Below are 24,336 nucleotides of genomic sequence, written 5' to 3' on the forward strand. Positions count from 1 at the left end.
GCAAGGACTGACCACCCCGCCCACCCGCTTCCTCATGCACACAAAGCCAGCGCGCCAGTAACCTTCCCATTCATACTTGATGATAGCCACGCCCACATCGACACGCCCACCACCCAAGTGTCAAAGCCGCGTGCTCCTGTCAGATCAATAACTACTTGCTCTTCCAGAGCCTCAGTGAAAACGTTTTTAATTATTATTAACTCTTTGGTGCAAAAAAACTGATTGAAAATCACTGCATGTTAAGGTTGAGATGGAACTGCACGTGAGAACGGCCCTTTAAACCACAGGTGTCAAACTCCAGTCCTCGAGGGCCGGTGTCCTGCAACTTTTAGATGTGCCTCTGCTGCACCACACCTGAATAGAATAATTAGGTCATTAGCAGGACTCTGGTGAACTTACCTACACAAGGAGGAGGTAATTAAGCCATTTCATTCCAGTGTTTTGTACCTGTGGTACATCTAAAAACTGCAGGACACCGGCCCTCGAGGACTGGAGTTTGACACCCCTGCAACCAGTCAGACCAGTGCAATAGAGACACAATCAAAACTGTCAGATGACTTATTACCCGCCGATAATAATTCAGAAATAGTCCAAATAGCTTGGATGTATTTTTCCTACTTACGGAAAGTTTATGTTTATATCATATGTTTGTGGTGCATCAACTAAAGAAAAATATATAAAACTTCAGATATTTCATAAGGAGATATTAACATTCATGGAAAAATCTTACCTAACCTTGTATTAACGCAGAAAGCACCGCGGCCACCGTAAGAAAGGCTTACAGTATTCAATTATGCCGCAGGAACTGATCAGTACATTATAGAGAGAGACAGCAAAACCTTCTGCAAAAGGGAAAAAAAAAAATCCCATGTCCCCTGGAGGGCTCCGTATTTAGTGGAGTCTGCTGCCAAAATGTTTATTTTGAGGGATTCAGTTCCATAAAATACAATTGCTGTCTTCCTCTTGATGTAAAACGTGTTCTCTTACTCTTTTACATTCTCTCTGTTGCCTTTTTTAATTCCTCGTTGGCCTAATAAAGCGCCGCGCTGCTCTCCTCCTCCTCCTCCTTCCGTGTTTTTTTTTATGCTTTTGATCCCCGAGGGACCTCGCGTTTTACATTCCTGACATTCCGACCTCCGTCCCTCCTCGGTTACTTATTATCGCCGCCTCCTCTCTCCATAATCATTTCACAGCGAGAGAGGAGCGCGGCAACATGAGGCACTTTCAACTCGACTAAAAACCTAGCGGACCTATAGGAAATACTTTGGATTTTAATTCACTTCGAGCAGAGGGTTGTGTTATCATGAAAGCGTGAGCTGGTAAGAGACGCTTCTGGGTTTTGTATTTTATTTTATTTTTTTTATCAGAACAAAAGTCGCTCCGGGACGTTGATAAAGAAGCTGCGTCGTTGCTTCTAGTTAAAACGTAAGACTGAAGAAATGTGTTGAAATATTTACGTGTATTTATTTTTGTTTTGAGTTTGATATTTGAGCTTTAAGGCGGAACTATTTTACAACGCGGTTTTGTCCGCTTTTGCTCCCCCCATGAGAAAGGAATTTTTGGCGCATGAAGTTTCTGCCTGCCATAAAACAACTCACCACATCGCACAATTGTCGCTGTTTGAATGCTTTCTTGTGGCTACACAGTTTCTATTCTTTAACATAAATGTATGGCTGCTTTGTTATTACTGTTTCAATTATAGATAGTTCTTTAATCATCTACATGTTTCCCTTCTCAGGTCCACAGCTGATTGAAAACATTTCTACTTTAGACTCAGAGCAGCTGTGCTGATCCTTTTGGAGAGAACCTTGTTTTTTTGCACTGTACCATGTCGTCCACTGAGGAGCCGTCTGGCACGGTCCTACACCGGCTCATCCAGGAGCAGCTCCGCTACGGAAACCCCACGGACGCCCGCACCTTACTGGCCATCCAGCAGCAGGCCCTGCGTGGAGGCGGAGGCAGTGGAAGCAACAGTGGACCCAGCAGTGGGGGTGAAATGAGCAGGACCCCCAGATCTTCTCTAGAAAGCCTCACTCAGGAGGACCCGCTGCTTCCCCAGCTCTCAGCGAGGCAGGAGCCACAGGGCCAGGAGCACCAAGGGGACTACCATCACTCAGAAAGCGGCTTTCAGCTGCACGGGGAGACGCTGCCAACCTACGAGCAGGCCAAAGCACATTCCCAGTACCTGTCCTCTCACTGGGGCCACAGGCAGCTCCATGAGGGGCAGCTTGTGTTGCATGATGGATCCTTCCACGAAGAAGCAGATCTGTTGGAGCCAAAATGCAGCCACGTGCGTTCGCTCAGCGAGCATCTCATGCAGATGTCTCTGGAGAGGCGAGATGCAGCAGCCAAAGCTGCGGCCATCAAAATCAACTCCCACAGCTACCCGGAGCTCCCCTACTACACCCCGCAGTGCCTTCAGAGGATGGGGCAAAACGCAGACAAACGCAGCCCACCCCCAGAATACAACAGCCCCATCCAGGGTCAGGGTTTCATCCCCCACCAGGTCCAGGATCAAGTGCAAGCTCAGCCCCAAAGGTAGGGGAGAAGAACCTTGTTTTGCATCACTCCATTTGTGTTTATGTGTGTTTTAGAGACTACTGTAGCATTGCATCACATCATCGGTATTACTTCTTAACCCGCCCAATACTTGCCTTTGTTTCACATGCGTAAACACATACTTATGAATGTGAGTCACACTGCAGCCTGCATACGGAATTAGATTTCGAAATACTTCCAGAGGAGCAAGTCCTGCCCTCTAGATGTTTGTAATGTTTGGAATACAGCAGCAGCATAATCACAGATACTTAAGTAGTCTCTGGCATTCTGACTAACACTGTGTCCCACATTTAGAGTCTTACATTCCTGACAACCACTGGAGCCTTTCTGCTATCTGATTATTAATGATAATAATAACATGGTTTTTAATATGGCTTTCATTTAAATTAAGGATATCTTTTTTCCCCCCCCTCAAGTCTTGTATTTCTTTGCTGCTAATTAAATCAGCAGCAACTAGACCCATCTGATCACAAAACAATTTTTTTTCATAGATATGTCCAGTCTGAACAGCCAGGAGAAGTACCCAGCTACAACACATTCAACAGCCTGCCACCTGCTGGCTTGGAGGAACCTAACCAGGTGGAGCTCCTAGTGATGGAGAATGAGAGACTCAGACAAGAGCTGGAAGCTCACAGGGAGAAAACTGGCCGCATTCAAAAGGTAAGAAACTGACAGTTCCCCTCAGAAATTTCTCGGAGTTGAAAAAGGAGATTTTTTTTTCTATATAGAAAAGAATACTAAAATCAAAAAAAAAAAAAAAAAAAAGACGTCTCAGTTTAAAGAAAATCACTCGTTAAAGGGCCACACAGCATTCTTGCTCCCAACCACCTGCTTTTGAAACACAACTCCAGCGGTCAGTTGCCTCCCTGATATCCAAGATATCTGGAGAACCGCCGCGGCCGTTTGGACAAACATGTGAGATTGGCAGCTGCTACCGTTTCTTAACGCAGGGCCACAAACGCAGGTCACAGCCGGGTCCTGTGTTTGCACACTTCTTTCATTGTGTAGTTGACACGCTGGAGGCCCAATGTGTGAGTCTGCTTTATTTTCAGGCAAGCCATAGATTTCCAGGATAACACTGACCACGTCACACTGCAGTCATTTAGCTGTGTAATAGGCAAGAGTGGTAGGCTGGGGTTTGAAAAAAAAAAAAAAGAGTAGTAAAACAGAATCGACTGTTTCTCTTCTCATCCAATTGCGTTTTTTTTTTTTTTTTTTTTTCCCCATGCTCTTGCTTTTAAAAGGCTCTTTCCCCCTCTGTTTTTAACGATCTCACGAAGCCTTTAATATCCCTGTTCGGCTTTCTCGGAAACAGCCTCGGCGACACTCGACACCTTGGCCAAATCTTTGCAAAAATCAGCCCGCTCTCTGCTAGAGTTATGTCACATGACTTTCGCCGTGCCTCAGCCCTAAAGAATGATAATTGCCAGGGCTGGAAAGTTTTCCCCGTCGGGCCGCAGCCCTGAGTAAACATGCCTGAGTGACTGCTGTAATGGTGGGTGTCTCTTTGCCGTTTCCACAGCCCAGGCTCAGGCATGTACACCGTCCCTGCTGGCAGCTTTTCCAAAACCATGTGTCAGTCTTTCTTTATGCGTATTACCTTGCATGCTCCTGTGCACGCACACACATACACACACACACACACACCTGGAATTGCAGCTATCAGCGCTCAGGAATGTAGATATAAATCAGTCTAAGAGGGAGTGGTGCAGGCTTGATTTCCTTCTCAGAATCAAACCACACACATGCACATGCACTCGCGCGCGCGCGCGCGCGCACACACACACACTGTCATGCAGCTTCCTTTAAACTTGATTTAAAAATATACCTAGTTCCTACTTAAAGTTACACCACTGCTACCTGACCGCCCCCACATTGTCCTGTAAACCATTGAAAAACATGAATTAACATTCCAGGTCCTCTGGAGCTTACATTTTTTGTAAGCTGGGTTAACCAAAAATGCCTCCTTTTTTTTCTTTTTTTTTCCTTTTTCCCCCCCTTTCTCCTTTTTCAGCTGGAGCAGGAGATTCGGCGCATTTCCGAGGCTTACGAGACACTGATGCAGGGCAGCAGTAAGAGGGAAAACCTGGAGCAGACACTGAGGAGGAGGCTGGTGGCCGAGATCCGGAGGCTGCAGGATTTCAACAGAGACCTCAGAGGTATGAAGCACCTCGCACATCACGCACGGAGAGGCAGGATGCGTCTCCAGATGCTGTTTGAGCTAACTTCAAAAATGTCACCGCCTCGCAGAAAACCTGGAAAAAGCCAGGACCCACGTTGCAAAAGAAGTAGAGGTGGCCGACCACAACCAGCACATCATGGCCAAACTCCTTGAACAAAGTAAGTTTGCTGCTTTGACTTTGATTTTTCTTTCTATCGGCCAATGCCGATGTCAAATATAGCTCTGAAATGGCTCTTTTTTTCTTTTTTTTTTTTAATGTATTTTCGCAATTAAAATGAAGAAATTTGAGGAATCTCTTTTTCAATTTACAATTATCCCATTCAAGGTTTCTGTACCTTGAATGGGTACAGGAAGGGTTTTTCTAGGGTCTTAAAATGTTAATTTGTAGGTCAATATTCCCCAAAACAAGGTCTAAAATCAACTTTAATGATATCTCACATGTCCACAGTTGCTCATTTATTGCGTTTTTCACTACGTTTTTCAAATAGTTAAAACCAACCTAATTATTATCATTATTATTAAGTTTAAGTCAGAGTAGGTTAAACGTGTGTTCAGAAATGAGCAGAAATCCAATCAAGTTTACATAATTTTAAACCTTGAACTTGAGATAATCAATTTCACTCCAGATTTGTTAAAAGCAGTTCGACAGCCCTATTAATTTAGCATCAGCAAGAAAGCACAGATGCTAGCTTCAGCGCTGCCAGTTGCCGACGTCTAGGTGTTTTTGCTGTGCGTTGCAAATCATTCATAGGTTGTGTCCCAAAAAGTCCCCATTTGAAAGGATTAAGGCTTCCTCGGTACCTCAGTGTGACACGGTGCTCATACCTTTGATGTGCGACTCACAACGATTGTAAAATTTACTCCCCTAGAGAAGCTGGCAGTAACCAGATGGACTTTAGCTGAAATTTTACATCCTTAGCCAGAGCCCCTTTTAGAAACACGATGCATGACTGAACTAGATTGCACCACAGGGCCTTTTTCTGGAGCTTTTTGCGCAAAGGAATGTCACTTGCATAACCTTGACTGATTTGCTAAGAGGGATTAATTGTAGGGAATTCAGTTCATGCAGCTTTTTTTTTTTTTCAAAGGGAAATGAAGTGGTAGGAATGAGCATCCCCATGCCCCCACCTGTTGGGAGTGTAATTTATGGAGTCTGTTTGGGAATCTGGACTCAAGCAGAGCGCTGGTGTTTGTATGGCCTTGATGAGGAATGTTTTGTGCTATGTGGGTCAAAGGGATGGGGAAGCTTCCCCCCGCCTCCACTTCCCTTCTCCTTCTCCTCTTCCCTTTTTCTGTTTAGCATTCCAGAACTGCAAAACCAAATGAAGAACACTGGGCACCATGTTGCAAGCTCTGGAAATTATTATGCGTGTTCTGGAAACTGTTTCTTACAGAAATGCAGCGATGGGGCTTTTTCTTCGTCATCTGGCCTGCTGTTTCCAACTTTGGCTGATGCCAATAATACTTTTTTTCCCCATTCAAAAAGAGAAAAAACGCATGTTGCAGGGTTTTTAATACGACCGATCCTTTCTAATCCAACACAAGATTAAGGATTTTCTAATATATGCATCAAAGTAGAGATTTCCTAATTTTAGACAGATTTTTTTTTTTATTAAACAGAAAGAAGTACCTCTTACGTATATGATTGTGGTTGATGTGTTTATGGCCTAAAATGGTGAGAGTTTTGTTGCGTGCAGTAATAAAGAAAATTAATCAATTTTTCTCCTGCCATGTGTCAAGGCTCACCTTTCCATTCTCAACTTGTTTTTGTCAGACGAGGAGCAGAACGCTGAGCGGGAGCGCATGGAGCGGGAGATGCAGCGCCTGCGATCGACGGTGGAGGAGCAGAGCCTCAGGACGAAGCGGCTCGAGGACGCCCTGGAGGCGGCGCGGGGACGAGGGCGCCAGCTCGAGGACGAGCTGAGGAGGAAGAGGGCGTACGTGGAGAAAGTGGAGAGGCTCCAGAGCGCGCTGGCTCAGCTGCAGTCGACGTGCGAGAAGCGGGAGGGCCTGGAGATGAAGCTCCGGACGAGGTTGGAGCAGGAGCTGAGGAGTCTGAGGGCGCAGCAGGTAAAACCTCGTCGCCGAGCACAGCGGTGACGTTTCCGATGAGTAAGTTTATAAAAAATAAATAAATAAAATTCCATCTGTTCATTTCAGAGGCAGTCTCAGCCGCCGGGTCTGACTGTGAATTCGCTCCAAGAGCGCCTGCGTGAGCGCGAGGAGCGGATCCTGGCCCTCGAAGCCGACATGGTGCGTTGGGAACAGAAGTACCTGGAGGAGAGCACCATGAGGCAGTTTGCCATGGAGGTGGCTGCCACTGCTGCTGCTCAGAGGTTCTTAACTTTTTACTAATGTTTAGTTGGACTGATGAGCTTCAGCATATCCCGGTTTGAAATTAAGCAAAGAATGATTTTATATTTATTTCTTTATTTGTTTTTTATTTTTTTCAGAGACACCACCATCATTAACCACTCTCCCTGCCACTCCTCCAACAACAGCTTCAACGAGGATCTGCCACTTCCCGATCACAGGAATCAGGAAATGGAAAACAGGTAAACAATCAGAAAACAAGGATGAAAACAATCTTTTTACTTTATGTGTTTGTTTTTTTTTTAAAACCTATATTATTTTATTCCTTTCTGACTTCAGAATTCGAGCCCTTTATGCTCAGATACTGGAAAAAGATGCTGTGATAAAGATTCTCAACCAGCGGCTGCATCAGGATCAAAGTCAGAAGGACGAGCAGAGTCCTCGAACGAACCTCGTCAACGTGGTGGGAGCTCCACTCCGACCGGCTTCCTCCACTCCCTCCATCAGCACGGCTTGCGCCAAGATTAAAGGTCAGAATCATCATGAAGCTTTTACAAATGACTGCATGTCATGTTTGAAAGTCCGGTGCTGACGTTTTCCGTGACGGGATCTTTAGGCAAAAATCTGTCAGACGATCAGACTTTGCCGGTCCGTCAGTTCTCTGCCCAGTCTGAACCTTCGACGCTCGAAAAGCAGCCGGAGGAAACCAAACCTACGGAGGAAACCAGCACAACTAAGCTAAGCAACGGTAAGTGGACACTCGGGATCGCAGCGTGAAGCTCCAACATCACACATTACAAAGCTAAGAACTCAAAATGCACACGTATAGTCATTTTTGTCCTCCCTTACATTGATTAACCATGGTGAGGATTAACCAGCTGGTCACATCGCATCAGTGCAGGTCACGCTTTGTAATTTGTGGTCTGTGGAATGTGCATGGTTGGGGAAGTAATTTGAATCTGTTGACTGAGCACATTCACCAGACTGTTTTTCTGTGACTGTGGAGAATTTTTTTCTTTTTTAACCTTTTCAGTCAGTGCAAAACCTTTTCCTGGTCTTTTTACCTTCAAACGTATATGTAATATTTCTCTTCCTTCTTTTTCTTGTCCTCCAGACAAGGCAGCACCGAAGAAGATGCTGTCAAATCCCTTCAGAGGCCTGGATGATCTGGAGTCGGAGGCAGTGGAAATCTTCATTTAAGCCACCGTGATTTGGATACTGAATGAAAGGACAAAAAATAAATAAAAAAACTTTTGGGTATCTGTTAAGACTGCAACAAAAGAGAATGAGGCAAATATGTGAATGCATGAAAGTTGGGGGAGTTAAAGGGGACAACGTTTGAGAAACAGTTTTTTTTTTTTTTTTTTTTTTTTTTCTCACATGGCGGCAGCAGAGCTGTGCTCTGAACGTCTTTCTCACACTGAGCCGGTTACCCGCCGGCGGTCTGCCCGGCACGCTGAGAAAAGACGAATCCTCTGAGGTACTTGGACAGTATTGTGGATTGTAATATGGCGATATATTCTAATAGAGTATATGCCATGCTATTTATATAAATATTTCTATCTATGAATATAAAAATGCTGCTTATCCCTTTTATTAATGTTTTTAATTTTATTATTATTATCTATTTCCCCCCCCCACTAAGTTAATGAGCTATATTCTTACCTTATACGGTTTCCACATTCCCTAAATATTAATAATTTCAATTGTTTTTTGTTGAATATTCAGCAAAGGGTTAACTTTCCGACCCGTGTTTCCTCTCTTCTTTTTCTTTCGTGGGTTTAATTTTGAATAATTGCTTTCCCATCACGCTGATGATCTCTTTTTGGAGGTCTGCCCCGATCTCATTAATTTAAACTGACAACACATGATCTGAAAACCCCGCTGCTCATGTTTCTCCAGCCTGAGCTGCTGGTTCTGCAAAGGTTCGGAGAGATGTGAACAATGAGGTCCATAATATATAGTGTGTTTTTATTATAATTATTTAAACTGACAAGAGACCTGGTGTTGAAGAAGTGTCGTTTTGGGATGTCGTCGTGTAATTTTATGATTTTTAATTTTTTTTTAACCCCCTTCCTCTCAAAAGTGTGTTTGCATGTGTGATGGTAGTGAGTGTGAGCCCTGATGTGGTGATTCTGCTGGTTTGATCACCACTGAGGGGCCAAAAAAAGGTTAGTGTTTTGTTTACTGTGAGTTGCAAACTAACAAGTTAATTAATTTTATTATATATTTTATAACAGATGTTTGTATTGTTATTTTAGATACAGTAGTGCTCTGAGCATGATGCCAAAGAGTTATTTTGTAAGTTATGTGCCGACAATCACGGCCCTGTCAAGCTGTAAACGACCAATCGTAGATTGAGTTAAAAAAACAGGCTTTTTTTTTTTTTTTTTTTTTGTGAAATCAACTGTTGAATTCATGCAACATTTCATAAAACAATAAATGTTCCCATAAACATTAACGGACTTATTGCATTTTATTTCACGCAGCAAGCACCGATTTTTACTGAGGTGTTGTTAAATCATCATTTTCTCTTGAAAAGTTTTCTTTTCTACCACTCCTGTGTCATTGTCAACTATCCTCTCATTCCTGCCCTCTTGTTCCACCGCTGCAAAGAGCTCTCTTCATTAATGAATACCAGAGCCGCATTCTTTCGGGTTCAACTTTCTCGGGTGGCCTGTTCTCTTGTTCTCTTCTTGCCATGGAGAGCAGGCTTGACATAGATCACATTCTCACGAGGACGCGTAACCCTATACGAGACAAAAACAGGTTTGCCAGATTAGCCTCTAATGCCGCTTGAAATTCCTCATGTACCTTTGCTAACATGTCGCATTCCTAAACGCCTTTTATTGCCTCCAATTCAGCTCCCCCTCCGCCCGGAGGCGTCTATGAAGTATTAGTGGACATGCCGCAGGATGTAATGAAGGGAGGATAGAGAGCTCTGTTATCAGTATCCATTTCCAAATAGATGTCTCTGATCCACAGATTTAGAGTGGAACCAGTTTGCAGCAGCAGAGACCCTAAGGCTTCAAAGAGCAACTTGACTATGGGAGTGGCTGAGACGAGTGCACATAATAAAGCTGTAATGGATTTTTTAAAATAACACAAAGTGTTCAGCACATGATGTAATGATTCTTGACTGAAGATGTATGTTCGTGCTTTAAAAGCACTCACAAGCATTTGTGCATAAAGGATGAAAGGTTGCACTCGTACCCGACAATAAGAAGGTGTTGGGTAAAGCAACCTATTATTTGGGTCTAAAATCAAATAAGGGTTAATCCAGCCTTGGAATGATTTAACTCTAAAAGCGTTTGGCACAGTATGTCGTTTAAAGTCTATAACCCTGACACTGTTTTATATTTTAAGTGTAACAAAACGAACCCAGAAGAGGAGAAATCCGTAAAGGGACAGATCAATTTTCACAACACTTTTCATTGCCTCAGACACATGGCACTTGAGCAAACAAAACCAAAACACATTCGCATCTTCGGCATCCTTTCACAAAGATGCTGAAAAACCTATTGTTTGAAAGCGACAGGGATATTTTCAGTCTCTACATTCACGCTCGGGCTTTTAATGATGGGTGAATAATTACAATTCTTTGAGGCTTTAATGTTATTGTTGGTATGTGGTTGGAGCGCAAATGCCAACAAAGGACACTAAACTAAGCAGTCCAACATAATTTGTATGGTTTATTAACAACCCCATGTTGTTCATACTGATTTCAGCCCGATATGACATTCCCAGGATACTGAGGCCAAAGAAATAAGAGCAAATTGGTTGAAAAAAAAAAAACTGCAGAAAATAAAAAGAAAAATTAAATTTCTTGGTTTTATAAAGGAATCTCCCACCTCCTCCCGATCAACATTTATACTCCGTCTTCCTGCATCATACCAATTCTGGGAAAAAGAGCGAAACGCACAGTCGAAACATGTCAGCTGCCTTTCGAATTCACAAAGGAATGTTGGCAAGTCTTCACATTGTTGTCAGTCACTTGGCCAGATAGACGTTCGCGCTAAGATTAATGGCATAGCATACCACCAGTTCCTTCTCTGTGTTTTCCCATGCGAGCTTCACTGTTGAAAGCATCTAAAATATCTCAACAGCTCACATCCTCTCTGCCCTAGTCCAGGCTTGTTTAGTTTTTTTTTCTTTTATCACCAGAATGCCTCATCTTCTTTTCCAAGACACATTGTAGTGGGTAATGGCTTTTTCCTCGATCCACTGTACCGAACTTTAGACACAAATGTTTGGGGTATCAGTTATTAATGACATTTTAAAGGTCAGACATTGGGTCATCATTTCTGACATATTTTAGAAAGCTTCTCTCCCATGGGAATGAAACTCCTTCAAAGAAGAATTTGAAGTATTTAGGTTGCAGACACCCAAAATGCTTGAAAGACAAGGGTAAAGTTTAAAAGGTTAAGTTTAAGTTTAAAGCAACAAGTGTGAAGGTGTACATTTTAACCCTCTTAGGTCAATACTTTTCCCAAACATCAACACATTTTTATATTATAGATTTCATCCTAGTCTTCATTTTAAAAAGTTTAGTATTTAGAAACTAGACTGAGATACTTTCATCTGCCGTCACACAAATGTGAGCATGAGTAACACCTCATCCTTAAAGCAAAGGTTTTTCAATGATGTTGGTCAAGCAAATGGAGTTGTAACTTAGGCATTTTTGAGAAAGTTCTCTACAAGGTTTATAAAAGCATTTATGGGAATTTTTGACCATCCCTTAAGTAGCACATTGGTGAGGTCAGGATGAGTGTACCTGCCGATCTCTACTCTATTTGACCCCAAAGGTTTTCTACTTGGTTCAGATTAGGAGTCTGTCCAGGCCAGTCAAGCTCTTTCTTCAAACTTATTCATCCATGACTTTATGGACGGTGATTTTTCACCAGTGTACAGTCGTTTTAGGGATGTGAAATTGCTCAAAAGGCTGAGGCTGACGCCAGTGCACCAAGAGCCAGTATGCAAAACATATCTTACACACGGGCTGCAAATATTACATTTTGTGTTTCAAGTTTGAATTTCAAGGTCCCAAAGTCTGCAGAAAGAGTGGACTATGGGACCTTGAAATCCGGTGAAAAGTTTGATTTGGGGTGCCATGTCATCTGCTGGTGTTGGTCTACTGTGTTTTCTAAAGTCCACAGTAAACACAGATATGTACCAGGAAACTTTTGACCATTTCACACTTTAAAATGTCCTATGATGGACTGGTGTAAAGATCTGTCCATTATAGATGAAGTGTCAAATATTGACACTTCATCTCACCACACACAAGAACACTGTGTAGAAAATGCATGGTTAAAAAAAGTATTAATTTTAACCCAAAAATGGCAATCGAAACAGTCATTCATATCACAACCTCTTTGGTAGCTTCAACACTTGGCACTAAACTCTTTAGATGCCAACCATTAACCAAATTTTAATATTTGACAATGATAAACTGCACAAATTACATTAACTATTTAAATGATATACTCTTTATTATGGGAAAAAGCTATCTAGCCTTGTGTAAAAAAAAAAAGATTTACCCACTAAACCTAAACACTGGTTTCATTACCACCTCTGTTTGCAACAACTGTTATTAAGCACGTGTGATAACGACCAATAATTCATTTTTTACATTGCTATGGGAAAAGTTACATTATTATTATTATTATTATTATTATTATTGTTATTATTATTATTTTACTTTTAAAATTTATTTATTGAATAAAACGTTTACCTTGGACCAAAAAGAAGTAAGGGATCAAATACTCTTTCACAGCACACAACACTTTGAGGCCTAACATAAACGGTTTCTCATGCATTTCAGAATTTTTAATATACCCATTATTGTTTTTATTTTTAACAAAGGATGCCAAGGAATGATAAAATGCAGTTTCAGCGATTATTTGTACTTACAGATCACTTGTTTTAGTTTGGTCTAATCTTTTTGTTAAACTTACCCTTAAATCGTAGTTGTATATCATTTAATTCCATAAAGTGAAAAAAAAAAGTCAAGATCTCCGTAAAATATGTCTTGGATAACAGAACTTGAAAAACGGAACGCAGAGAACTTAAAGATAATTGGCGCCATCTTGTGGCATTGACTGTAATTAATATGAATGACTACCTGAACACATTAGTTTTAATAATAATAATAATAATAATAATAATAATAATAATAATAATAATAATAATAATAATTTTATTGGTTTTACTGTTCATTCACTTAGAACTGAACTTAACAGCGTTTCGATGTGCAATGAACTTAATACCGGTGTACGCTTGACAATAAACCATTCGTACCCTCTGACGAAACTCCGCCCGTCCGACTATCAACCCAAACAGATACCGCTAGCTAATTTAGCTCAATGCAGCTGCGAGAAAAATGCCGCTTCCTACTTTAACGTTACGTACTTGAAACATTTCTCAAGAGGTTGCTTAAGAGTCAGAGAAAACGAAGCGTACACCCGGGATGTGCTCAGTTGCTGGATGTGATTCGTCGCGTCGCAGTGCGCAGCGATTTAAATTACCAGAAGATCCGGAGGAGAGACTGGAATGGGTCATGTTTATAGCTAAAGTCAACAAGCAGTGTTTTAAGGAGTCGTCATGGACTGATATCTCTGTTTGTAGCGAACACTTTCCTGAGGACTGTCTTGTTAATGTGAATGACAGAGTCCAGCTGAAGCCCAGTGCTGTCCCGTCATTGTGTTTAAATATGGGAGCTGAGGAGAGCTCTGACTGGGAGGTAAGTGTTCCCGTCTCAGCTGAAAACGAGGTGGATTTATGAATCCAGAGTCAAGTTTAGATCAAAATTGTGTCTCCAGGTTATGAGCACTGGACTTTGCTGATATACAGACAGATTGAATTGCTTGGTTCATGTTAAAATTTATCCCAAAGGGCCTTCATTCTATCAAAAAGAAATTATACATTTAAAGTATCCCCCGCCCCCACCCCCGCTTTTTTTCCCCTGTTATGTTATGCTTAAAATATAAGAAACCAATTATGCTTCTTGCCACAGGCTGCAACAGAAGATGCAACCTCCAGCATCACCTCAGAGGTTCCCGAGATCGATGCTGTTCTTGATGAGGAGAGTGACCCTAAAGATGAATCGGTGGAATCAAGTGATTCGGGTGAAATGGATTCGGACGAGGACTGGAAGCCAGTGCGGGGTGTTTTCCCCGTGAAATTATTCCCTGCGAAACAAAGCAGCGATTCTGTAGACCATATTGATTACTGCGATTATCTTTCACTCACCCCCATACACAGCCAACTCTGCACAGACTGTGGAAGGTTCTTTGACAGACGAAAACCTCATACATGTGAGCACAAAGTGAAGCCTTATCCCTGTTACATTTGTGGGAAAAGATGCGTCAATGAGGTGGCTTTGAACTTTCACAGCAGAATTCATAACGAGGACTATGAGTTCAATTGCAAATTCTGCAATGTTACGTTTAAGTTGAAGGCAGACAAATTTGCACATGAGCAGATGCATATAACCCAAGGGAAACCGTACAAATGTCCAGACTGCTCGGAGACTTTTGCCACAAACAAGGAGCGCAGAGTCCACCTGGAAAATCACAGAGGGACGATAGAGTTGAAATGTCGCTTCTGTGGGGTTGAGTTCTTCCGTGCTCTTTCCATCCAGAGGCATTTATTGATCCATACCGGAGCAAAACCGTACAAGTGTTCAGTTTGCCAGCGTGGCTTCAACCAGTCAAGTCATCTGAAGTCCCACATGCGCCTGCACACTGGGGAGAGGCCTTACAAGTGTCAGCACTGTGACAAGTGCTTCAATCACAACGTGAGCTTGAAGAACCACGTCCAACGTTATCACCCTGTTCGTTCTGGACCAGAACCAAAGACGGATGCAGAAATCGACCGGAAAAGAGACGCCAACAGTTCTGAACCTAACATGTTCCGGAAAAGTATAGACCAGGATCTTGACAGCGATGAAGAGGAGCAGGACACAGATTGTGACGCACAGATTACTGACGATGAGACGCGAATGGAAGGGTTTTACAGACCTAAAACTAGAAGACGGGGCACAGGCAGACCAATAGGGCGGCCTAAAAACTTTGAATCAAATGCTGCGGAAACTGGAAAGTTAAATGGGAAGAGGCAGAAATAAAAAATCTACCTATGAAGAGAACGAGGCGCCCGGCTTCAATCCTTCACAAGAAGAAGGATGAAATGCTGACACTTAAAATTGATTTTTATATTGTATAAATAAAACAACTGCTTAGTATTGCCTTAAAATGTGAAGAAAAATGTTATTTCAGAGTACTTGATCATTGACTTATGTAGTGAATGAAATGTTCAAACTGCAAAATACGTAATAAACATTTATGCAAATTGTGGTTGACAGTATGTTAATCAAGGCTAATATTAAATTCTTAATTTCTCAGTAGCAAATTTGGAATACATAGTATTCAGCGTTATGATGGTTGAGGCCCATGTGCTAGAATTAAAAAATAAAAAGTTGTCTGTCGGTAGGTAGCTACCTTGAAGCATTTAAAATTCTTGCAGCAGGGAGGTTTACAAAATTATTTAATAGTTTCATCCATGAAAACTCCAGGAGAGCAAAAATGTTTATTTTTTTATTTGTATAAAAGATAAAAATTTTAAGTGAGACCAAGTTCCAACTAAAGAAAGGCAATCCCAGAGCAAGATGCTTCCACCACCATGTTTTATTGTGTGTGTATGATGTTCTTTCTGTGATTTTTAGGTTTCTTTTGTGCCAACTGTATCGTTTCAAGTTGTGCCCTAACATTTTATGTTGTTTATCATCGAGCCATACCATATTTGCCCTTCTCAGTGTTTTATTTGGAACAAAATCTCTAATCCTTAGTCTAGAGATATGGAGTAAATATAAAGTACTGTTATAAAAAAATATGCATACCGCGATCAGTACTCACTATGAGTTCAAGGTCCTTCTAACCTGCATGTTTATTTTTAGTTTTCATATTATTAAGCAATTATTTTTCTTTTTCACATAGGTGTTAGTAAAGATTATCGACAAGAAATTGGTTCAAAGCAGTATTTGTGTATCTCGGTGGATAATTAAAATTCCATCTTGTTTCCTTTTAATTTTAGCATTTTTTTTCTTCTACAAGCCAAAATAACTGAGAAGTTCAAAACAATATTCATGCTAGAACACAGTAAGAAACCACTGTGACTTATTAATTTGCAAACATGTTACAGGAAGAAAACATTCCCTTCAGGCACATATAATTCTGTATGTCTAGTTTTCCTGGAGGATTTTATAATAATAACCACTATTCTAGATTCTTACCGGGAAATAAGGTAGCTGAGAAATGAGGTCTGTTGATCCCATTCTACTGCATTCCAGAAATAAAATAATATGACTGATAATCAGAAATGAAAGTGATTTACTTTGTCTGACCGGTGTACGCTTGACCACAAATCATATCAACCCAGCAGTGACACTCCGCCCATATAGACATGGCTAATCGAAAAAGAAACACAATAAATTAGCTCAATGTTAATGCAATCGCCGCTCCTATACCAATTTTAAAATAAATGTTAAAAGAGTAAACGCAAATGTTAAAAGGGCAAATCTTAAAGCCTATCATGTGCTTTGTGGGTTATTGTAAATCACCATGAGCAACTGTACAGGGCAATTTTATATCAAAATCAACAGGCAACTATTTAAAGATGCACCCTGAAACAGATTGGTTTTTACAGATATCGGGCTTGTTCAGGATTTATGTACGGCTACAATCAGGGAAAGGACCAAAAATGTGGAATTTGAGGAATATAAACATTCCTTTACCAAGTCATCTTGATAAAAGAATCGTGCAAAAGGAGAATACCACAAAGTGTTTCACTTAAAAAGAGGCAATCTAAAACCAAAAGCAGCGCTGACACATTGAGCGCTAATAATATTTGCAGAAATAAGGAAGCACAATGACTTTAAGGATAAAAAACAAGAACAATAGAGGAGAGACAACCGATTTTTCTTTCAATTTTGAACAATTACCAACCATATTAACAAGAGAAATAGAAAACATATACTCTCCAACAGAGAGAAACAGAAAAAATTGTTGTAAAGAAAAACACAATAAAAATGCTCAAAGATAGTAGAATTAAACACGGGATTATTCAATTTAGTTAAAAAAAATTCATACGTTTTTCTAACGTAATAGGGACATATTCTAGTAAGTGAATAACCTAAACGTTATTCCCGTTTTACCATCTCTAGGCTCTATAAACCACAATCATTTAAAAAATAAAAATAAAAAGTTGTTTGTCGGTTTCAGGGTTATAGAATTACGCTGACATGAAGTGGGGCTTGAGAGCCGAATGAACGTCTTTACTGTGAACGGAGCCAAATGATTTGGATCTTGAAACGTCGTCTGAATTCCCATCAGTCCAGGCTCCCTTCCATGGAACCCCGCCCCTTCGCACTCCACCGCTGCTGAAGCATCACTAGTTAGCTTTTAGCAATCTTGTGCTGTTGACGATTGTTGGGTAGCTAACTTCTTACTTAAGTGTAAAGTTCCAGACTTTGTACACGCTGGTGACCAAACTTAAATCCAGGATGTGCTCCGTCGTCGGGTGTGAGTCATGGCGTCGCAGAGCTCAACACTTCATTCTTCCAGCAGACCCAGAGAGGAGACTGGAGTGGGTCCAGTTTCTCTTCGAAGTCAATGGTCAGAGACTTAAAGAAACCTCGTGGACTGATATCCGTGTTTGCAGTGAACACTTCACAAGTAACTGTTTTCTAACAGTGACTCGAGCTGCTGGTTCGACCCAGCTAAAATCTGATGCTGTACCGTCAGTGTGTTCGCCTGACGAACCAGAGTCCAAACAGGTGAGATTTCATGAAGTGAAACATCTGAAGAAGTTTGCTCTTTTATGCTGTTTTCCAGCGTCATTGGTCACGTGATTTTACTGCTCCTGAGGTGGATCCACAGTGAGGGTATTTATATTGTTTTCTTACGTAATACAAGCCCCAAAAATATGGTAAACATACGAACAATCCCTAATCGACACGAAGTCAGCAAAGGTCAACACTGTTAGAACCAATGCTGCAGAAATATTGGCCTGTCCCACTGTGTAACTAATTGGTCGCATGCTTAGGGTTTGTGTCTATTTAGAAGATCTTCTCTTTTTTTAGGTAACTGTACTAACCCTGCATGGCTGTCCCTGAAAAACATACCCATTTGAAGTAGGCTTCTTCAGGGCCATTTCAACAGTAGAAACTGTTGTGGGCCATTGTACATTCAGCACTCAAGGTCTGCAAGAAAGCATCTGCCTCAAGGCAATGTAAAAGGGGTGTTTTTTTTTCTTTTTTTTCCCAAATACTTATTTGTTGAACAATTTCTGTACCACCAAGGTTGTTGCAGAATTTGCAGACTTGTGTTGCTTCAAGCAAGTTTTCATAATTCCATGTATTTAACTGTTTTTGCTTGTTTTACTTGGTCTGTTTTTGCTTGTTTACTTGGGATTAAACTTTGTTTAAAAAAAAATAATACCAGCTTAACAAATGCCATGGTCCAACTCAAGGATCTTCAACATTAAACAAAGAGGAGAACTGCTATTTAACGAGTGAGTTGCCTTAAAATTTTAGGCATTTAATATGAAAACCCCTTGCTTTTGCATTGAATGTTTTTTTTTTTTTTTTTTTGCAGGCGTCCCTGCAAGCCCAGCATCAAGCGAGGCCTCTGAATCTTCATCGTCAGATTATTGTAAGATGCTGGAAAAAATCGAAAACCTTGACATTATCAAGGAAAAGTGAGTTTTCCTCTAACTTTTTTTTTTTTCTTTTACCATTTTATGTTAAGATGGAAAACTTCAAAAGTCTGATGTATACTTCTTTCCCAGAGTTAGCATGCTTCGGACTAGTAAGAGGTACATTGTGAATGAAAAGCAGCTCCTCCGGCTGTTCTGTGCCACTTGCCCCGTGTGTCAATCTGAAGTAAAAACGGAGAAAGTGGTCTGTGGAGTCCTCTTAGTCCTGAACCAGCAGTGCCGGCAGTGTGGCTACAAGAACCACTGGAAGAATCTGACCCAAAACAGCATTACTGCAATGTCAGAGGATCATCAGACCAAATGCATGGAAATATTTTTAGAGGTAGGGACCACATGTCCAAATGAGGTTTTCTTCTTTTAAAAATGGTGTTATATTAACTTCCTTAAGAATATGTTGCAATTCAAAAAGTATCTGTGTTTGAAACAATTAGTACAATTTTGATTTCCAGGTCAAAAATAAATTCTAATTGTCAAATAAGCAAAATCACATCATCCTAACTGGAGGCAGTTGGTTATAAACATATGCTGCAACTTGCATGAATGTTTCAGCAGCAAGTTGGTTTTTCACTTTAAAGTCGAAGACTAAAATAAACCCTAATTTAAATCTAAGTTTCATTTGTGTTCGAATACCCGTTCAGTCTGACATCATTGAAAAATCGTAATTTCTGAGACCTCAGATGACTGAATTTAAGAAGATCAGCATGTATTTGTCTATGTTTGGAAGTGGTTATAATCTAATGAAGTTGTTTGAACAGCATTAAAGGATGGCTTTTCTGGGGCTTTTTATAATATAAACCACATTCACCCCTCCACAAACATAACTCCCAGATTTGAAGATGTGTGGTAACAGAGGGCTCGGTGACTTGGCCACGGCTTTTTGGCGTGCGGTGGGAAAATCTAGGTTTTCACCCACAACCCTAAAGAAACGCTCTGCCACATTCGTCCACATCATTGTCCATCTTCTATAAAAAAAAACCCAACAAAAATCATAGTAAAACCACTACATTTATCTGCTTACATGTTTCACTCTTATTGCCACTATATCACAGTGACTACAAATAACAAAAGTTTTTTGTTGTTGTAGTTTTTTTCATTACTTTTTGATAAGTGTAAACATACGCTTTAAATATATCTTTGCCTGTTTGAGAAACAACAATCTTAAATTTTGTTTGTACAGAATTCATTGTGTTTTAAATCCCTCGCTTGTACTGTTGTGTGGTCGACAGGCAACATCTACAAAGACGGCAGCGATCGCTGAGAATGTCGAAGTTGTTGACGAGGAGAGTGATCCCACCACAGAAACGGAGGAATCCAGCGATCCGGGCGAGGTCAAGGACTCGGACGACAGCTGGGACCCGGAGACAGAGGACAGCTGGGACCCGGACGACGAGCTTTCAGTTTTGGAGTCTGAGAACGAGAGCTCTGACGAAGAAGTCCACTTGCACGGCAGTCTGAAGGACCGGGAGCTCTGCGCAGACTGCGGGATGTTTTTTGTAAAACGAAAGCCTCACACCTGCGAGTATAAAATTAAGCCCTTCTCTTGCAACACCTGCGGGAAGAGGTACGCCACTGACCACGCCTTAACTCTTCACAACAGGGTGCACAGTGCAAACTATGAGCATTCTTGCAAATACTGCCGTGTTGGGTTTAAGACAAAAGTGGCCAAAAAGGCCCACGAGCAGACCCACTTAAATGAAAGCGATCCTTTTAAATGTCCCGAATGTCCGGAGAGGTTTGCCACGTACACGAAGCGCAAAAACCACATGAGGAGACACTTGAAGCCGGGGCCTCTGAAGTGTCCCGTTTGCGGGATCGAATTCTTTTGGGCTGTGGCTCTCCAGAGACACTCGATGGTGCATACGGGGGAAAAACCGTTCGAGTGCTCGGTGTGCCAGCGTGCCTTCAAGCAGCCCAGCCATCTGAAGTCCCACATGCGCCTGCACACGGGGGAGAGGCCTTACAAGTGTAAACAGTGCGACAAATGCTTCAATCACAACGTGAGCTTGAAGAGTCACGTCCGGCGTTACCATCAACAGAAAACGACAAACCCGAAGGGATGCGCCGATGGTGACCTCGAAGTAGAGGAGGCGCAGCTTGCAGAAAAGGAGACAAAAACTCGGAGAAGGACAGGGAGAACCCTCACAGGTAGACCGGTCGGGAGACCTAAGAAAAACCACAGAGTCACAATGACCGAAGAAAAGAACGACTCTGGCCGAGCCGGAAAACCCAAGACGGCCAAAGTAAGAAAGCGAAAGCCAAAGAAAAAGCCGTCTAGCAGTGAAGAAGAGGAGGAGGAAGAGGAGCTGAGCGAAAGTGAACAATCCTTGGACTTAATGGAAGAAGAGGAGCAGTAGCAGAATGAAGATGTGAGATCAGGCTTGTAAACAGAAAACTCAAAGAGTTTGACCTGACAGAAATGGCATCTGTAAGAATTCAAGAAGCCCCAGAAAACAATGTTGAGGAAGCTTAAATTATGACTCAGTTAGGACCAAATTCTCCTTTTGCAGATGTGGAGTTAGTAATCTTTGGTAACAAAAGGCAATTCTCAGGTCATTTAACATGGTATAAATCATTTTTGAGATGCTGTTTTCTTTTTAAGTGGAATAAAATAAAAGTTTGTTTTTTGTTCTTCAGAAAAAAAAAACATAAAGTAGTTCAGTTTTTTGAGAGGTGTCTGCTTGTTTTAATTCAAAGAGAGAGAGAGACCATGTTCTTGACTGACCTTGATTTTTGTCTTTCTGGTTATTTAACTCCTGTACAAATGTTCATTTGGAAAAAAACCCAAAACATTTAGTACAATTGAAGTCAGTACACTGTTTTAGCTGGTTGGTGGTATTTTGTGTATCAGCTTTGATTAAATTGAATTAAAGTTGTTCTTCTACATTGTTCTCGTAGTTGGATGACTTCAATACAAGAACGGTTTTCAGCATAAAGTTGCTAAAATATTTTTGGCTCCATCCAGCAGTCATCATTTGTCTCATTTCATAACATCTACATTATCCAAACGCGGAGGAGAACGAAAATAGAATATGAGGCTAAGTTTTCAGCTAACAAGCTATAATCAATTTATATGTCAGATTTGAGCTATTAGGTCCAATGATTCATCTAAGCGCTACAGTTAAAAATAAACTATGTAAAGGTGGCAGAAATGGTTTCTTTACAGACATGAAGCCGAAGCAGGAAGAGATGAAATGGCAACATGTTGCTACAAAGCAATGGGAACAATGTAGTGATTGGGCGAATTGACCCAAAACTCCCCTGGACTTTTTCCTTCGCTGCATTCGCATGTGTTGTTTCCACATCCACGTCTAAGTTCAGAAATTAAGAGCTGCAAGTCGAGATGCAGTTCTGATTCTTTTTGATATTTGTGTCCGCACCCAGGTGAAGCTCTGCAGCTCTTGGCGCGGCGCGCATCACAAAACATCCACACTCTTCTGTTCTTCACATATGCCACGCAACATGTGAAAGAAATGCAACAAGCTTGACTTTAGCCTCACCACAAATGCAGAATTTAATTGCTTCATTCATTTTCTGATGGCTGAAAGTTTTTAGTTTTAAACTTAATTTGGGATTAAACTCTGTTTAAAAAAAAAAATAATTATAATGGCTGAGTGCACTCCCTGTGCTCCTCTTTGATTTAGTAACATTCTGCTGTACAAACCGAGGACACGCTAATCCTCTATTGGCATCATTGTTTGTTTCAACGTCTGGATGAGCAGATAAATCCAGATTTGTCAGTGTGTGTCACTTTCACTGATGAACAAACGAATCCCCTAGAGGACAGCCAAGATGGGATGAGTTAACACGGGGTATGACGGCTTAAGGGTAAGGAAAACAAAGAAAGATGAGAGCAAACAGGACAAGTTTTATTTTCAGTGGCCCAAAGTTAAAAGCTGCACAAAGTGTGGATGTCCTATTTCCAGACCGTCAAACTCTTGGCAAGCTAAAAAAAAAAAAAAAATGCACCCTTCTGCAAAGCTTTGGAGAATATTGGTTACATCTTATAGAGAAATCCTAAAAGAGAGACCTGCAAGTGGACCCACTTAAATGTTACATGTGTGACACACAAAACATTTCAGCGTTTAAGAAAAGCAGCTCTGCCTGCTGCAGTAACATGATGATGTTTGACTTCCAAATAGACGCATAGTCAGCAACTCGAGCAGAAAAATATGATTTTTAAAAGTTTGATTCTTGTCTATTTAGGTAAAATTCTGAGACATCTATACCATATTGGACTGTAAAAAAATTTCACTTTTTTTTTTTTACAGTACACAAAAATCAAGAGATGCTTAAATGTTTTAAAATAGTCTATGTAATGTAGTTCCTGCTATACTGAAAATATTCATGTAAATGTTTGGTCTGAGCATAAAAATATATCAAGCTAATCTGTTTCTATCACCTAAACAAGTTAAATATTATGATACAAAGTAGTCTATTGTGTCTGATTTGACGCTTTTTGCCATCATTTTTTTTTATTCTTCTTTAAATACCAAAGTTGCCTTATAAGTTTTTGCGGCGGCGGTGGTAGCAGTCCTTCCTGCAAGTGTTATGGGCCATTTACCAAGTTTTCCAGTCATCTGACACATTTTATAATAAAAATTAAACAGAATTTGTTCTGCTGGTTTATAATGATTTTCAGTGTGTGTGCAGTTGATACATTGCAACAAATGCATCAGATTCCAGAATCCTAACATTGTGTTCTGGAACAAAATTAGTTTTTTTTTTTCTAAGAATTTGACCTATGAGGTTTATTTAAGTAGAAGTATGTTGCAATTTTCTGCTCAGCATCCAGGCTTTATTTACTTTTCAAGAAAAGGGAAATTTCTCATTTTATTTTTATTCCATCTGGCCAAGACGTTCCATACTCCACCAGAACTCACGTGTATCAACTCTTAGGAAGTCCTCATTATCACCCTTGCTCTGTCCCATTAAATACATAATCTGGACACGACAAAAAAAAAAAAAAAAAACGTTCTCCCAGAATGTGTATTAACAATAAGCTCCAAAAACAAACTGATGCTGTTTTGTTCTCACGGCTCTGGGAGAGACAAATTTCTCTGCTGTTGTGGAGGATCTTAAAAATGTGTCTGAATTCCTATGAGCTACACATAAAGCTGTTCAATTACTTTTTTTTTTTTAATCGATAACACTGCAGCTACCTCCCTAGAGAGATTTTTTTTGTGGAATAAAATGCAAAAAATCTCCAGTGCTGTTCTGCTACACAGGGAGCTGAAATTTCAACACAATTGTGACGATGGAAGCAAATAATCCCACATGCATCTGTGCACAGGGGAGAGGCCAGACATATCTGTGACAAATGAGAGCTCTAATGAGAAAATTTGATCAAGGTAATGGCTTGCTTTTTGAGTAGAGAAACAACAGAAGAGACTTTAGGTTAAGTCCTTTAACACAGAATTCATTTATTTGAAAAGGGCTGTCAAAATCAAAGGCAACCTAAAAGCTGTACAGGTCAATTAGAAAGTAAAATGTGGACAAATTATAAAAGCACC

The 24,336-nt window shown here is 40.8% G+C and overlaps 3 protein-coding genes across 3 annotated transcripts; all 3 read left to right on the forward strand.

Moving 5' to 3' along the window:
* Positions 1 to 1,151: 1,151 nt before the first annotated feature.
* On the forward strand, positions 1,152 to 9,515 carry amotl2b (angiomotin like 2b). Its single transcript, XM_015012241.2, has 11 exons — positions 1,152 to 1,319; positions 1,739 to 2,538; positions 3,051 to 3,219; positions 4,574 to 4,718; positions 4,810 to 4,899; positions 6,516 to 6,811; positions 6,902 to 7,077; positions 7,195 to 7,296; positions 7,394 to 7,584; positions 7,671 to 7,802; positions 8,169 to 9,515. The coding sequence occupies exons 2-11, from the start codon at positions 1,829 to 1,831 to the stop codon at positions 8,252 to 8,254; spliced, it is 2,097 nt and encodes a 698-aa protein (XP_014867727.2). The 5' UTR covers positions 1,152 to 1,319; positions 1,739 to 1,828; the 3' UTR covers positions 8,255 to 9,515.
* A 3,860-nt stretch (positions 9,516 to 13,375) lies between these two features.
* Positions 13,376 to 15,408, forward strand: LOC106933166 (uncharacterized). The gene is made up of 2 exons (XM_015012244.2): positions 13,376 to 13,796; positions 14,070 to 15,408. The coding sequence occupies exons 1-2, from the start codon at positions 13,524 to 13,526 to the stop codon at positions 15,177 to 15,179; spliced, it is 1,383 nt and encodes a 460-aa protein (XP_014867730.2). The 5' UTR covers positions 13,376 to 13,523; the 3' UTR covers positions 15,180 to 15,408.
* Positions 15,409 to 16,818: 1,410 nt separating this feature from the next.
* LOC106933165 (uncharacterized) lies at positions 16,819 to 21,711 on the forward strand. Its single transcript, XM_015012242.2, has 5 exons — positions 16,819 to 17,885; positions 18,553 to 18,622; positions 18,706 to 18,808; positions 18,899 to 19,148; positions 20,053 to 21,711. Exons 1-5 carry the CDS (start codon positions 17,613 to 17,615, stop codon positions 21,178 to 21,180), a joined length of 1,824 nt encoding a protein of 607 aa, XP_014867728.2. The 5' UTR covers positions 16,819 to 17,612; the 3' UTR covers positions 21,181 to 21,711.
* The last annotated feature ends 2,625 nt before the right edge of the window (positions 21,712 to 24,336 follow it).

Source organism: Poecilia mexicana, unplaced genomic scaffold, assembly GCF_051168715.1.
Source record: "Poecilia mexicana isolate PSO_F unplaced genomic scaffold, ASM5116871v1 scaffold_17, whole genome shotgun sequence".
Lineage (NCBI taxonomy): Eukaryota > Metazoa > Chordata > Actinopteri > Cyprinodontiformes > Poeciliidae > Poecilia > Poecilia mexicana.